This window comes from Homalodisca vitripennis, chromosome 4, assembly GCF_021130785.1.
Source record: "Homalodisca vitripennis isolate AUS2020 chromosome 4, UT_GWSS_2.1, whole genome shotgun sequence".
Taxonomy (NCBI): domain Eukaryota; kingdom Metazoa; phylum Arthropoda; class Insecta; order Hemiptera; family Cicadellidae; genus Homalodisca; species Homalodisca vitripennis.
Window position 1 is genome coordinate 37,593,616 of NC_060210.1, and position 17,927 is coordinate 37,611,542.

General features: G+C 32.8%; 1 protein-coding gene across 6 annotated transcripts in view; it reads left to right on the forward strand.

The window, feature by feature from the left end:
• The window catches only part of LOC124359162 (glutamate receptor ionotropic, kainate 2-like), a 145,606-nt gene extending 132,545 nt beyond the window's left edge, over nt 1-13,061 (forward strand). For 5 of the 6 annotated variants that reach the window (XM_046811667.1, XM_046811666.1, XM_046811671.1 and 2 more), the window contains 6 exons: nt 5,907-6,104; nt 7,409-7,634; nt 8,653-8,817; nt 10,472-10,572; nt 11,674-11,865; nt 12,035-13,061. In XM_046811667.1, the coding sequence (XP_046667623.1) occupies nt 5,907-6,104; nt 7,409-7,634; nt 8,653-8,817; nt 10,472-10,572; nt 11,674-11,865; nt 12,035-12,133 (981 nt within the window). In that variant the 3' untranslated portion in view covers nt 12,134-13,061. The remainder of the gene's footprint in view (nt 1-5,906; nt 6,105-7,408; nt 7,635-8,652; nt 8,818-10,471; nt 10,573-11,673; nt 11,866-12,034) is intronic. The other variant, XM_046811668.1, reaches the window with a different exon arrangement.
• Nucleotides 13,062-17,927: the final 4,866 nt, after the last annotated feature.

A 17,927-nucleotide genomic window follows, 5' to 3' on the forward strand; every position in this document is an offset into this window, starting at 1 on the left:
CAACACCCGGGCTACATCCCGTATCTTCTCCCCGACAAAATGGCTCAACGTCTCGTCTGGTGCCTGAGGACGGTAAACGCGTTCCACCCGCAAGCGCTCCCTAACCCGAGCAGGTACAAAGAACTCCAAGATCTCGGCGTGGAACTGGTCAAATGTGGCACCATCGCTTAAGGCAGTCTAGAAGGCGATCAAAAAGCGGCCTTAAGGAAAACTGGCGCTAAAATCTGCATAAGCATGGCATCTGTCATACCAGGAAATTCTCTTAGCTTAAAAAAACTTCCAGAAGGAAATGGATAAGTAAATTAGTGTCAAGTCCATCAACTCTGGGGAAGTGTTGTAAAACACTCCCCAAAGGATGAGGCAGTTTGCCAAAGCTAGAAAAGGAAGGCACAACTATAGATGATGCCCTCACCAGCCGCTTCAGGAGGGCCACTACCCATACGGAGACATAGTAACTCTGGGAGTCTCGAAAGAAAGAGCCGGTGGATGGTTAGCAAAAGTAATGGTAGTGGGAACCTCCGTTGGAGTGACAGCGGTAAATAGTACCCCCTTCTCTTTCACACGAGCGCACCTCACTCAAAACCATCTAAGGCTTGTTTTAATTTATTACTGGCCGAAAAAAGCCCAAACTTTTAATATCAGAGTCTAAACTAGGAGCTGACATAAGTATAAAACTATTCTGTCACGCCAATGTAAAAAGCTGAGATGCCAATCTAGCCTTTGCTGACACCCGGACATGGGAAGTGACTCAAAATTAATGTCGTCTTCTAACTCTTCCATTCGGGTTTTACAAAACTCAAATTCAGTAATTAATTTGGAACTCTGCATTCCAGCTGCGGTCCAACGCTATACAAGCCCGTAATTGACTCTTAATGCCCTCACATCTCCCTCGGGCTTCTGTCCTCTCGCCAGGACCTCAAAAACCAACTCGGGCTTGCGCAGATGTTCAGGCACCAGGGAAAACGCCATACCAAACAATTAAGACAAAATAATACAACAAAGCGTACGCAACAATTACTTAGTAACCTAAGTGGACTCAACTCACAAAGGGCTTACACTGACGAGGTCTAAGTGAAGAACTTAATACCTGCCACCTAATAGAAGGATACCCTGCAAATATACACTAACCACAACCTACAAACACAGAAGCAATAACATATAACAAAACAACACATTGATAGGGGAGAAGTAGAGTACAGTTAGATAAATTTAGCGGTTAAGCAATTTAGAGTCCCTTGCTCCCTGCAAAGGGTAAGTCTGCAGGAAGCAACACACTAAACCAATTCCACCCGGTATCCTGTGCTAGGGCGAGCTCCTAATAAAAAAAAATTGTGTACTCTGACCTCCCCCTACCTAACACTAACCTACACCAACAAACAAAACCAGAACTGAGAGACAGCTGAGAGAGCAGGTAACCACGCTCTGCTACCATTGAAACCGTACATCGCCGCTCCGCACACCCACAGCAAACCATCAGGGAAGCGCGCGCCCCATGGTGGCGAACGGGATGCCGGATCAAGACTAAACTAGGTAAAAAAAAAAAAGAACACACCGTGGTCAGTATACTCAGGTTCATTTACTAAGACACACATAAGCCTATCCAGTCAATATAAATAAATATGTATATATACTATAAATAAAAAAAAATAAAAAAAATAAAAGGTGCCTGCAGTAGTAGATACCTCAAACAATCCTTGTCAGGTGCACCTGCATACAAAAATTAGAAACGCATAATTTGAAACAAGAAATGCCAATTTCACCCGGTATCCTTCGGCTAAGGGCGGGCTCCTAATGAAATCCAAGAAATAACTAAATAATATCTAAAACTAACTTAAAATTAAATAACAAAATATAAACTATATAAATGGCAACAATAACAATATCACAGGGTATCACAGATGTTGACTGGTAGAAATGTCCATCATGGTGGCCGTCCTTCAGTAAGAGCGCAAAAGCGAAGGTTTCTCTGCGACCACGCATGATGGAGAGATGAACAGGAGGAAACAATTCATCCCTTGGACCTCATCAGTGAGGGGCCGTAAACTTAGCCGCACATGTCAGAAGGAACTCAGCTCAGCAAATAAACAAAACACTTAATTAAACTAATATATTAAACTGGAGCTACTCCTAACTTGTACACCACGGCTCGGAGTCTTTGCCACTCTCCCGGAAAGGCCAAACGCCTTCAAAAGGTCGGTCGCCTCTGCAGCCAATAAACCACACACACACACTATATAAAACACACATGAGCCGGGAGATATGGGTATTGAACCGGCTCAATCTTAACTGGCATGCTCTAAATTTTTTTTCGGATCATTCCACTTTCTACCGAAATGGTGCTGAAAATAGGCAGAATTTTAATTATTACAACACCGGCAATCCACACATTCTTGAACAGACTCTACGCAAATCAAAAGAAATTACTGTCTGGGCAGCTGCCAGTTGTAATGGGGTGCTATCATACGACGTTTCAAGTATAATGACTGGGAAGAGGTGTAAACAGGTTTCAAATTAACAAGTCATGCCTCATTTTACGGTTCCAGAAATGGATCAAGCAGTCTTCTCACAAGATGGTGCTCCTCTTCATTTCAGAAATCCTGGCAAGAGATTACTAAATGACAACCTTCATGGCCGTTGGATTTTTCGTGGAAGTGATTTTTTAGATTAGCCACCCCGATGCCCAGATTAACTTGTGTGATTTCTTTGTATGGGATTACTTAAAGGAACAAGTTTATAATATTAGCTTCAATAATGATGAGGATTTAAAATAATCAATTGAAGAACAACTTCTCCGAATACCGCACAATTTCTTTATAACAGTTTACGATTAATTTGTTAAGCGCTGTTATGAGTGTGTCGCTGTGGATGGATTACGGTTCGAATAATTTTATTATGGATTTTAACTGTAGGTTTTTTAATGGATTATGATTTAATTTTCTGTTTGAAATGCTTAATTTCTCTAGAATATGATAATAAATAGTTTTATAAAACAAAAAATATTGTTTTTTACTGTTTGTAAAGTATAGTTGTTATAAAATACCATCATTTGTGTTTAAAAAATTGCTAGAGAGCTGGAAATTTTCACAGACCATTTTTTAAAACCCACTTAATGATATTTTGAGTTTGAAAATGTTCTGTGCACAAATTGGCAAATATTATATAATTTAACGTTTAAACCTCTTCGTTGGACACCCTGTACTTAAATATAGCTAATTTCTACTATCTTTCTATTTATTATAATAGGTTTTTTCCTTTATCTCGGTCCATTTGGGCACCTCCCAGCTTCATTAGGACGAGATAATATCAAATATTCCTGCACAGCATTATCCGTCGTTACGAAATATTGCTGTTTCCACAAAAGATTTTTGTTGGACTCTCCATAGTCGTAATCCGGTAAAGTTGCTTTTACGGCGAGACGTCTGCAACTTGTAAGATTTATCAGGTAGTCCACATATCATCAGATGTCAACATAAATTCACATCTTAAATGGGTAAAGAATCCTCCAGAGTCACGAAGTTTAAGCTACACGGAGGGTGTATTCCAAATAATAAACACTAGTTGCTCCGGCTAGTAGAGTAAAAGGTGCTCATTATTTTAGTACACGAACTTTTTAGGAGTCCAGAACCTTATAAAAACGTTACATATATTTACTTTAATCTTGCATCAAATGAGTTTTTTTTTAGAATTTCGCACTATTATCCACGTATATAAATTTTCCAATACATGATCTGTTATCTTTATATCACAGTACTAGATATACTTATAAACCAGCATTTATAATAAACTTTAGGACTTATAAAGTTGTTCTAGAATCAGATATATGTTCACTTACTAATTATATACTTAAATATTCCCCAAACTTTTATCTCATTTTAAAATTACAGGCATTTTCAAGAAAGGCTTTTTAACTATATAGTGCAATCAGTTTTAGTATTTTTTGTTTGCAGGACTTTGCTTGTTGTTTTTTTAAGTGTTAATAATCATACTAATATACTTTCTTTGAAATAAACGTTCTAATAAAACATTCTAACGTTTCACAACATACGTTGATTATTTTTAATTTTTTTGTGATATTCTAACATAAAAATGCAATTTAATGGAGTAAAATTTTAATTGCTCAAATAAAAATTACCATTTCATCTGTGCAGTTTTTGTTTTTGTTTCACCAGCCAAGCTAACATTTATAAACTTATTTGATGATGCACACGTTTAGTAATTTCTTCTCAATAAAATCATGAAATATCATATCTTCAACAGAAATTTAGTTTATGAACATTATATCAAGGCTACTCCATCATCTTATACGTCACTCAAGTCGTATATTTTGATCTATTAGTATTTTGGAAGGTATTCATGAATCCCTTTTCCTTTGCATGAACTTTCCTTGACTATATCTTTTGCACCTTTAATATCTTAGGGTGCTTAATTTTGTAAATTTTGTTGAAGGGCATACGTCATTATTACTGTTTACAAATTTATACCCATAAAACATTGTTTACTTATTTGGCTTTAATTGTTTTATCAGTTATTATATGCAGAAACATTATAATGCAAAAAAGTAAATTATTGTTTTTAGGTGGGATACGAGATAAAACACGTGTTAAATAATGTCAAAATACTGATAGTTTCTTATACTATAATTATTTATGTTTCTACATTTTTTTAAACTAATGCGTTAAATTATTTACAGGTTTTATTAGTTCATTATTAGTTATAACAAATTGTTCTCTTCATGGTAAGATCTAATTATAGCATTGAACAGTAAAAAACAATAATGAAGGGTGACATGTTGTAAATAGTAGCAATTAGTTTAGTTGTGATTTATCATTTCAATTTACCAAGCAATGAAGCATTCCATAACTAGCTCCACAATTTTATCTCCACATTTAAATTATAGAGTATTAATGAATTGAAAATTGTTTTCAGTAGTGAAACAATATGCCCGGTTATGTTTAAGTTTGCAATTTTTACACGATTCCATATGTAATTCTGTATGATAATTATTTTACTTTTGTGGTGACATTCACACTATATTATATATTTCACTGCATCATAAAACTAGTTTGCCTTTCTATCGTTGCTTTAAGCGTGGGTTGTATTATTATATGTTTTAAGGCAGAGGGTACATTATTAACAAGTCCATGAACTAACTCACTGAAACAGATTAATTAATAAATAGCAATACGTAATATGTTTCATTAAATACAGGATTCAATTTATTTAAAAAAGCTATGTAAATTTTAGTTTTCTATACATTCTGAGTTACAGCTTTTGAATCGTAGTGCCAAATTGTATGTATGCATATAACATATTATTTCATACAGCACATACAAATCTAAAATATTACAATAATATTAAATTAAAAAATATGATGTGTTATGAGTCTTAAGCTTTAACTCAGAAACTATAACTAGGGATTCATCTTGAGAAACACACTTCGTTCTTTTGACATGAATTATAACCTGAGTTTGACGTGCAATGCATAAAAAGTTGCTGGAAGGAACGATGTCGTTGACAAAAACTAATACTTTTCAATTCTCCGCCACATCTATTTACCATTAATGCATGACTTATGAATGAAGTTTCGATATTGACTTTCAAAACACCTGCTGACGTACTTTCTCAGATCAAAATTGTAAAAGTTTAACACGATAAATAAAACATGAGGTATGTATTGGATCTTGTACAGATTAAATTTGTTGCTTTTGATTATATTGGCAACGTGAAACAATACTTTTTGATCAGCTATGATCGTGACGTAATAGTAAATTCTCATGTCACATCTCATAACAAGGTTTTGTGCATTAAATTTGTGTTTAAAGCCGCTAACTTAAAACTATTATAACTTGAATACATGTTTAACCCCATCCCCCAATTCCGTGTTCCCTATGGAGTATGTTATTTAGGCGACTTCGACACGAATTGTCGGCGGCATCTGGTGGTTCTTCACTCTGATCATCATATCCTCCTACACCGCCAACCTTGCCGCCTTCCTCACCGTAGAGCGGATGATCACTCCCATTGAGAACGCTGAAGATCTAGCGGGTCAGACTGAAATCGCTTACGGCACTCTTGACAGTGGGTCTACCATGACATTCTTTAGGGTGAGTTATATACTGTCCATAATAATTAATAAAATGTATTAGATCCTAATATTAGAAATATTTATAACTTTTAGACAGTTAAATTTTAACTAAATTACAGAAAAAACAATGTCCTCCAACAAGATATATGAAACCCCCAATTAACTATTCCCACTTTTCTTTACAAAACACTGTCAGTGATTTTCAGCACTTGAAATAAATTTGAACAAATTAAATAAAACTGAACTAGTAGCATGAGTACATAATTAGTAAAATTTACATCTCTATTTTTAAATAAAATATTATTTTTAATTAGTGACCACAATCGTAAAATATTTCAACAATAAAATAAAGCAGTTTAAATTTTTTTTATTACACGCAAAATATATAAAAATTAAACAACGCGTTTGGATGCGTATTATTTATATCTTTAAATGAGACGTCTCACATAGTTCTATGAATATAACTACGGCATTACGGCTGCACGAAATTTAGCAATGTTCTGATAGGGAAAAGCTTATGGTAATTTAGGACAGTCGGATCATAATAATATTTGAACAATCCAAACCAAAATGGTAGGAATAAAAAATAATAATCTGACATAAACAAATAAATTTCATTGTATACCTGTATAATAAAGTTGCCTATATATATATATATATATATATATATATATATATATATATATTTTAATATATAAATGTATATATATTATATAAATGGCAATAGCCTTATTTACATTTTTTTCAATAAACATTGAATCACAAAAAGTACTTGCTCCGCCGGGACTCGAACCCGGATCTCTCACTTGCCGGGTGAATGTGCTACCATTACACCACAGAGCCCTTACTTTTTACGATTCAATTATATTGTATTTGCAGTATCTGTCACATATGAATACATTCACCCGGCATATAATTGAATCGTATGAATTTATGTTGTGAACCATAAATTATGAAATTTATCAATACTACAATTAGGTATTGGTGCAGCTGTATATGTTTAAGGCTATTTCAATGAAACACAAATAAGTCATTAGAAAACAATCGGTCCTTAATAACTATAATGGTAGATATTTATGGTTTTGAGCACTAACATCGCTCCTAACACTTTTAAGTAATAACATAACACGCTTTTATCGGGCATTAAACCATACTCCTAGCGGTTTTTCCTCAGTAAACAAAAGAATGTAATTAAATAATGTCGTAAAAATGTTTTAATATTACTAAACATTTCAATTAAGTAACTAAATTTTAGTTTTCTCTAATTGTGTAAATTAATTTAGGATACTATAGAAAATACAATAGTATTATAATTATCCACAGGACTCAATGATAGAAACTTACAAGAAGATGTGGAGGTTTATGGAAAATAAAAAGCCATCGGTGTTCGTATCGACTTACGAAGAAGGTATCCGCAGAGTTCTGGAGGGCAATTATGCGTTCCTCATGGAATCAACAATGCTGGACTACATCGTCCAGCGAGACTGTAACCTCACTCAGATCGGTGGCCTCCTGGATACCAAGGGATACGGCATTGCTACGCCCATGGGTAATTATTACGCTAGATATAACTTTTTACACCATTTAAATTGAACAAATTGTTTTAAAATGGATAAATGGTGTTATTTAAATTCCGAAATTCTGAATAATAACGTAAGCACATTGTATATAATTATAATAAAACCCAATTGTACAGCATTAAAGTACACTAAAAATTTACAGGTACACTATATAATTGTATATATGAACATTTGTATACAGTCATCATGCAGTTAAATCATGTTTAAGAAAGATATATAATCTGTTTAATCTTACATAATGGAATTTAATACATAAAAAATTATTTAATACCTATAAGGGGATGTTATTAACATTTCACCAAATCCTAAAATAAACCTTGCAATTTATATACTCCTACGTGAGGGAAGAAAAGTGAATCCATGTTCTTAGGAACCTTTTTAAGATGACAGCGTTGTGGTTTGCCCTACAGATGATAACACTGTGCTTATGTGAGTCACTGTGAGTCAAATTCCGATATCATATTTACTTAAGGGAATGCATGGGTTTTGTAAGTTTTTTTGTTTAAAATATTGGAAGATGGTGTTCTTACTAAAAGAAGGGACATCATATAATTTAGTCTTGTTATTTTCATATTTCTTAAATAAAATTTCATTTCCAATCCTTTGCATATATTTACATTTGATAAGCAAAGCGTAATAGTTGTAACAATTTTCCTTCATTTTCCAGCACATTAAAATAAAAATTAATACATTACATTACATACATACATTAATACATATGCTTTTTTCAAGCTACATCTACACTTAGTCCGCGTTTTTAATCTAAATACAAGAAAACATCCTATTATATAACATTTATATATCACTTTGAAAATTGTATTATTAATTGACTTAGAGACACTTTTAGCGTAAAAATCACTTTCTAATTCTTATACTTATATTTCAATAATATACGATAGTAAATAAATATATGAACCTTTTACTGTTCATTAAGTTATTAATTTAGTCCGTTTTTATTTTATAAAAAGAAAGAATAATTTGTCACAGGGTCACCATGGCGGGATAAAATCTCTCTTGCCATTCTTGAGCTACAAGAGAAGGGAGAAATCCAAATGCTGTATAATAAATGGTGGAAGAATCCAGGAGATACGTGCACAAGAACGGAAAAAGGAAAGGAATCCAAGGCGAACGCACTCGGCGTCTCCAATATTGGTGAGGCAATATTAAAAGAAGACCCTTCAACGCTTTAATCTAGATTGAGGGTAGCGTGAAGTGTATACCAAATAAATGTAGTTAGAGTGGGGAAACTATTTCAATAGTGAAATTTAAATTCAAGCTAACTTCACTCTATATCTAACGACCTATAATTTAAATAAATTATAGTTAACTTCAGGTTGGATTGAATGTTTTATTACAGTAGTTACACTTTATAAATAACTAATACATATTATGGCAAAACTTATATATTCGTTCACTTTTTACATTTGTAACTAAAATCTATGTCAATCACATTATTGAAACTTAGAATCATTGCATTGCAAAAAAGGTATTCACAAATTTTTAATTGATAAAATCTTACCTAAAAATAGAACAGTATTTGAATAAGCGAGGAAAGCCTTAGTGAAAAGGAAGGGAAATATTATAAAAATAAGTCCTGTTACTTCATTCTAAAGCATGGGTTAGTAGAACAAAATACCTAAAACTCATTCAGATCCCGCTCTAATAGTTCATCTGATAGCTTAATATAATATGATTACCTCCATCTAGAATCAGTGAATACAGTATTACGAGGATTAATGAAATGGCCTTCATTGATCTGGTTACATTCACTGTCTTCTATTTTAAACATGTTTTATTTTTCAAAAAACAAATTATTCATAGTTAGACGAACTTCTCTGCTTACAATCTATATTGCCTGCAGAACACACTTCATTGTTACAAATACTTTAACTGAATTCAAAATAAGTTGTCAATAAATAGGCTTTCCATTTATCTCAAGGAAAGGCATACAAGGTCCTATAGTTTCGCCACTTAAAAGAACTAAACAGGATACATACATTCAGTAAAAATATGTTTGTTAGAAACTTGAATGCTGCAAAGTTCACACCAAGACTGAGAAAACCAATAGCAGTAACTTCGGCTTGTTCTACTCGTTCATATCAGTGAGCAAATATTTCAGGAACAAAGTTAATCGATAAAACATAGTTAAAATTGTATTAGCATCCTCGTAATTACGGTTATAATTCTTTTTAAAGAAGGTGAGAAATATTTAGTTAAAAAACATTAAAATGTTGAAACAACAGACATCTATCCTAATATACTGGGATCCCACAAAGGTACGCATCCAAGCAGTTCCAGTTTTTCGATGAATACGATTGGGGCATAGGTTTTGACCCTGATTGGCAACATAGCAACTATGTGTTTCTTACTTTTCCTGCCTCACAACGGAGGCAGTAATTGCACTTATTGATCCTCCCCTTGCCTCTCTTGGTCGACATTTGACGTTCGCAGTGGGTTATTTTGAAGGAATACTAAACTTTTCTAGGCTAAAAACCTTTACTCGAATCTCGCGCAGCACATCAAAAGGGTTGAAAAGGTTAATCTAGTCTGCGTAACTATTTTAACACTTACACGTATTGTATGTTACGATTTCACGTGTCACTGTGAGTCAATCCATCACCCTCTACCTAACTCCAGGGAAGCTATTCTTTATTTTTAAACTCTCTTATTTTCATATATTCTTTTCGCACATACCCTTTTAGCTTCCAAACGTTAAAACAAAATTAAATATACCTTCAAATTGCTTACATTATGCTGTCATATCATGCTACCTCCAGTTTTTTAACGATGTAATTATTCTTTCTAGGAGGTGTGTTTGTAGTGTTACTATGTGGATTGGCAATAGCGGTCATAGTGGCGATTTTTGAGTTCTGCTATAATTCTAAAAGAAGCACCCAAATGGAAAGGGTATGTATATCACAAACAGTATATTATGTAGTGTTACGCACTATAGACATAATAAATTATTTATGAATGGTGATTTATTTACTAAGATTACTTGTTTTATTTAGAAACTAATCGTATTGTTGGAAACAACAACATACTATTAAACTGCATTTAGTCTTTGTGTCTCACTACTGGTTTTCGAGTTTAGAAATTTCAGTATATGAATGTGTTAAGGACTGTGTAGTATAAAAGTTAACTGTAATAACACCTTCTTGATCTATATTTACTGGGATCATATCATTCCTGGAGCTTTGAATCATCGAGATTTCAGAAACAGTCAGAGCCAGTATACATATTAAACGAAACACATCAGTACTTTTAACTCATTCTAACTTTATCTTAGATTTTTCTCGAGCAACAAAAACATATTGGCTACAAGAAACATGTATTATTGAGGTCTGTAGTTGAATGTAAGTGGTTGGCCGATCAACTTAGATAGCAATTGTGCAAGCGACTGACTGTGCAATACTGGCCTTCCCTGCCCCTCCCTCTGTGATTCGCGCTCTACTTTTATCTTTTATATTAACTTTGAGTGACTAAGATATTTTAATTTCACTCCTTGCAAAATTTCGCAAACATATTATAAAAGTACATAGAGAGAAGAATCTGTTTTTGTTATTGTTACGTGTTACAAGAAGAACACTACATTTTAAGGATGAGAATATATCCTTTTCTTTAGGTAGAAGAAAACTCGTGCAAGAACTACAAATCAACTTACGGCGATAAACTTGCAAAAAATTTGTACTTCCTACAATGTTTAGCATACTCCTAAACCTGAGGTTAACGCTATACGAGTATGCTTGTATGTAATATTTCTTGTGACCAGCAGAACACAAGCAATAAGACTATAAAACTTAATACACATCGTGTACAAAGTCTTGTGTTATTGACAACTGAAAAAGATAATGGTGTCTAATACACATTACAATGAAAAAAGAACACACATTCTGTTATCCTTTTTCATCATCCGCCGTTAAAACCAAATTTTTAAGCATAGGATGTGTTATATTATTTGATGATGAATCTATGTGAACTAATATATGTGTACAATTTATGTTCCAGAGAGCTGTGCCCGCACCTCACCAGTCACTGTGTGCTGAAATGGCTGAAGAGTTGTGCTTCGCTCTGAGGTGTCGAGGTTCTCGTCAAAGGCCTGCTCTCAAGCGGCAATGTTCCAAGTGTGTTCCTGGTACCACCTATGTGCCCGCTTCCTTCGACCTGCCTCACCCACCCAACAACGTCCTTAGATCACAGGTAATCCTATACCGCTAATTGGATCTTATCCTACTTTCCTTTTAAATTTATTTTTCACGCGCTCTATGTCCTTCATTGAAAATTTACAAAACTCCTGCATGCCAAGAAGACCGTTGTTTATATCGATTGTAGGATATATTATATAACAATAACCGTGTGTTCTGTCAAGTCGCAGTGTCCAAGTGAAGCAGGTTGCCCCATGTTCCAGAGGAGTAGTTTGGCAGTTCCCCTAGATCTTCCTCCTCACCTACACTATGACGCTTCCTAGTTACTCTTCTAGACTACAACACTGCTTCTCTCCGGTTCAGCTGGATCGGCACCGTGGCGTCATACGTGAAGCATATTAAGCAACTTGACTGTATGAATCGTTACAAGTGGGTAAAGAATCTCATTGTGAGTGTTTATGACCTGCCGCAACTGCCGAAGTTAAATGTATTGTAGCTGTCTAATCAGAAGTAAGTATTAAATGTTTAAATTTTAAAAGTAACAAAACATTACATGTGTTTGTAAACTAACCAATAGTTAGAACGTTTGGTGCAGCTGCACCCTAAAATGAACCGTATAAAATCTTATTTTTAACGGTTTGTTCATTTTAATACATACCAAAATGAATGTTGTTTGATTATGAACGATACATTATTACGATTCAAAAGTTTATTTTAACAAAATAAGGATTCGTATATGATTATTTATTGACAGAATACAAACATTCAAATGCAAGAGTACTTTAACATAATACAGTGTAAATAAAGAAACCAGTCTCGGATTTATTTTATTTGTTTATTTGCATTACAATTGATCTTTTATCGCTTTGTGGCAGTGTACGATTTGATAATCAATAATGTGTAGTATAAGTAATTAATATTGGATCATAATAGGTGACGTAATACAGGGGCCACAACCCACATCTCGTACATAGTTATAGGCAAACATTGTCAATGGACTGGCTACTGAGCTTTTAAAACGATTGTGATATGTAAATTTATATCTAATCTATTTTAAAAACTGCATTTTTAAAGTAGACCTATCTTGATGTCGAAAACCACTATCATTGTTGCAAATAGTTAGGATTAGAAATAATATTAGTGTATCCAAGTTAAAGGCAACAATACAGTTGTCTTTAGTATATTATGTGTTTTTAGCCCACGTTGTTGCAATCATGTCGTTGATAATAAACTATTTATATGAAATTTTCAGTCTTTCCTTCTCATTTATTCCTTAAAATAAACTCTATTTTTATTATTCGTAGTAATACTGTATTAAATTACAAAATTAATTGCAATAAAAATATGTTTATGTGTTTTTTGCATCAAATGAAACGTAATGAGCGCTTTTATGATAATTACACTACAGGTGTTTTTAAGAAATTATAACTACCAAGTACTGTTTTTGCATCAAAAACTTACACCATATTTGACTTATTACTTTGTTATCTAAATTATTATGTTAATGTATTCATAATAAATGAAAAAGGAGGTTTTCCATACCGCGCGTCATTCTTACTACCACTTAAGCTTGGTAATTAAATTCTATACATGCAAGGCAATAAAAAAGATATAATTACAAAATTATTTTTGGTAAAAGGTGTTATAGTGGATTTTAACTGCACTCATTGTTTGTAATGTCTGCATGTAGATCATTCACGCAGTTTACAATAAATAATAACTATACAAGTGTCACTATTCAATTACTTATGTAGCACCAAAAGAAACCTGGAAGCTGAATTTTTCCATTTTCAAACAAATTTATTGTATAACCATTATTTTTACAGGAGACTGCTTATTTTGTAAGAATTTTAGTTTATGGTCTAACTGAAGAAAACTATTTATCGTAGTAACATTTAACATTTAACTTAACGATGGTAGTCCTTTTACTATTTAAAGTGAATAACATACTGTCTTTTTCATCATAATATTAATATCTTGGCACATACAGTATTTATATTTTATTATAACATAATTTTTGAAATAATATTAACGGATTATTGATAGTTAATATAAGATTAAATTATGAGAAATGTTTAAGAATAAATAATTTACACATAGAAATTTCTTTAAAATTTATTACAGATTATTATTTCTTGTAAAAATCAAAGCTCGAATTGGAATCAAGTAACAAAGAGCCTCAGTGCGGAGGCCGCCCTCTTAATTATGTTGAAAACATGTTCAGAGCTGTGAGACTCCTTTTTTATGACTGTGTACAATAAACAATACAAAATACAACTTTGTTTATTGTGCGAACTCTTCGTTTTCATCATGGTTACCCATCTGATGAAATTTAACTTGTAAAACATGTATTTTTCCTTTAATTTCTTTTAATTTAAACGCCAAAATCAATAAACATTTTTCTTAGAATATGAGAAACATAAGCACCATGTTTCAAGGTTCAATGACCATTTTATCAAGAGTTACGGACAGATAATATATACACTGCGAGAAAACGACACGATTTTAAGAAGAAACTCATAGATCCTAAATAAAAGTCCATCTTTAAAACATTAAGGTGTGACGTAGAGTAAAGTATTGTTGCAACAATGGCTAGGCCTCTTTTTTGGAATCAGATAAGGACTTGAGTGAGTATTTCTCAGCAGATTGTTGGCTTTATTTGAACCGCATCCGATGTCAGTCATCGGATCGATTCGATTCTTTTATTTAATATTTGATCAGTTGGGGCTGACCATCTCACCTACCCCTCCCCCTTCAAAAGTGCAATGCCCTTCCTTGAATACGGCACAAGCTTATGAACTACATTCGGTGCATGAGTGATATCAGATTGATCCACTTATAACTTACCATTGAGTCTGTGGTAATCTCCGATCGTCATCAATTAAAAGTCACGTTCTAATTGCGTAATTTTATTTTAATATTTGCATTTTTAATATGCGTTACATTTTCCTGATAAATTGAGACTGCAAAGTTTAGGATATTAAAGTAAGAATGACATGTTTAATTTTGGTCAATACGTAACTAAATTACTTGGAATCAGGAGAGTTACAGAGTAATTTCACACAGCATTGGTTTTTTTAACTTTTGCATTTGCAGCTTCTAGATTTTTTTACTATTGAGACAAAAATGTGCATTTTAACTCTTGGAAATTTTGAACTTGAGTAAGTTCTATAAATTTTATATATTTTAATGTGTTTTGAAATGTTAAAAAGTGTTTAGTTTTCGATCCTCAGTCTTTTATAGTAAAGTTAAATATTAAAGCCTTGATAACGATATGTACAAAAGAGAGTGACATCTAAGCCGCTAGAGTGCTTTTTAGAGTGCATTTTGTAAAGAATTTCTATTTGAATTTTATTGCAAAAAGAATTTTTTATTTTGCAAGGTAGCCAAAAATCTTTTTATAGTTTAATTTGTTTTTGAATTAAATTGTGAAAAAATAAAAACAAGAAGAATTGTATCATTATCTTAATTTGGTAAAAAAATTCATGAGATTATGCAGACTTTAATTGAAAATATTAGCCGGTTTAAAGTCTTGAGTCCAGTTTTCTCCCCGGCTCATTTATGTGTCTTTATATACTGTATGTACTGTAAGTGTTGTTCGTTGTGACTGCAGAAGGCACTGAATGTACTGTTTCAAAGCGTTCTGTACATCCTTTTCAGAGTGGCAAGAAACTTCTGAAATTCTTGCTTGTTGTTAGCTACTATTAGCTATTTACTTATAGTAAATTTTTGTCTTTTAAAATTATTTATATTGTTTCCTTTTTAATTTTTACACTAACATGCTGGCGTAGGTTCTACGTTTCTCACTGACTAGGTCCAGGAGAGAGACTTTTGCCTCCTGGTGCCTTTTTCATCAGGGGAGGTCGCAGACACCACATTCCAGGGTTTTCCTGCTCTGTCAAAAACCTGGCCTCCATGATGAGATGCTATATACTAGTGAGTCAACATCTGTGACACACTGCTATTTGTTTTATTTACTTATTTTTTTTATTGTTGCCAGTTATTATAGTTTATATTTTGTTATTTAGTTTCTAAGTTTATTTTAAATGCTGTTTAGTTTTATTTTATTTTTTTCATATGGAGCCCGCCCTTAGCCGAAGGAAACCGGTTGGAATTGGCAGTTCTTGTTTTAAATTATGGATGTTAATACTTTTTTTATTTATCCAGGTGCACCTGAGACCCATGACAGAAAGGTTATTATCTTATTTAAAGATGTTTTTTTTTTACTCTCTGTTGGTGCTGACCTTCAAACTGGTAAATGAATCTGAACACGCTATCCATGATGTTTTTCTTTTTACTTCTAGGTTTAGTTCTGATCTGCATCCCGTTCGCCACCATAGGTGCTCGTTTCCTAATTGTCTACTTTGGGTGTGCGAACGGGTATGTGTGGTTTCAAATATGAAAATTTTTTGTTACAATTCAGCAATTGAAAATAAATAAAATACTCTTAAGTAAATTCGAATGTGTTTCGGAAATAATCAAAAATACATTACAATGATTTATTTTTACGTTGAATTGTTTGGTATGTATCTAAATGTTCTAAAATAAATAACTGACCATCTATTTAATTAAATATAGTAATGGTATAAAACACTATGGTGAATAACACAAATCTAAGAAAAATTTAAAGTTGTTTTTATTTTGATAGCTTAATTCTTTGTTCTTTTCAGCGCTGTATTCAAAAATGCAATGCATTTTTTATCACGTCAGGTTATCACTCAAAGAAGGGTTGTAAATTTGAGGAAAATCCAAACGAAACCCAATTACAATTTGTTTATGTTTTTGATTTTATTAACCACAAAAGAAATAGTATAACTTACATCTACAGTAGATATTTTATAAAATATATAAATTTTCATTGTCAAAAGTCTTTATTGCAGTGTTTTTTTCTTCCTACGAAAGCTTCTTTTTGTACTCACCCTATTATAGCTTTGTTGAGAGTCGTCCTTTTAAACATCCAGCATTGGTCTGCATTTTCACTTGGTACCTTCTTTGTATTTCCTTGATGGAATGTAAATCTTAATGGAAACTTTCCCCCTTTTCTTCACTTAGAGCACCTACTTTTTACTTGAACCAACTCTTTTAGCTTTTCTTCGGATAAACCAGGAAAGTGCTCACGTAGGTGTCGAAAAAAATCTCCTCCTCTTGTGAATTCCTTCACAAACTGTTCCATTACATCATGTTTAATGTGAAGTAGTGGGATTAATATCTATTTATGATCAACAAGACTTTTCATCTCAACATTTAAAAACGATCATCTCCAAGGTTTTCCTCCCTGGCCCTCAGTTTTTAATATATTTTTCTTTCCGTCACGCCTGTTTCACTAACAGAGAAACCGAGGAAACTTTTTTATCCACTTTGTTGACCAATCAACATAAAATAACTTTTAAATCACCACAAATCTTCCAATTGTGATCTTAATAACTAATTTTGTGTAAAACATGATCACATTTTCAAAAAAATCAGTTAAATGGACCGAACATCCAACAGGTACCGCAGCATACTTAATTCCATTGTGAAGGAGAACTGTTTTCAGGCTTCTTTTGGACGAGTCAATAAAACGTTTCCTCTCCTCTTAAAATAAATTCTACATTAAAACCTCATGTACGGTATATATTTGCTGAAAACAATGTCACCTTCTTGAGAGAGCAAAAAACTACTTTTCTCCAGTTCGATAATAAGAAAACGAAGTACCTTGATCCAAAAGATGATTTTCTTTCAGTCTAGTCCTAATTCTATGCATCTACGTGAATTGTAGTTCGGCCTGTATAATATATCAATTGCTTTTACAAAATCCTTGACATATTAAATTTTAAAGGATCTCTTAATTAATTTCAATAATCCATTTAGAATTATAGTGAAAACTGTATCATGTTACTTGCGTAATAAAATGTAAAATAACTAAAACTTTAATTGCTGTACGTGACAAAACTGTACGTGGTGGAATTATTTCATTACTTTCCACCAATCAGTGCTTAAAATTCTGTAAAGTTTACTTATTTTATTTGAGACAAATTTTCTATTGCAGACCTGTGTAATAAAGGATATTTAATTTCAACATGAACATTTAAAATTACTACCTATTAAACTATTCATTTCACAATCTTGTTTAAATAA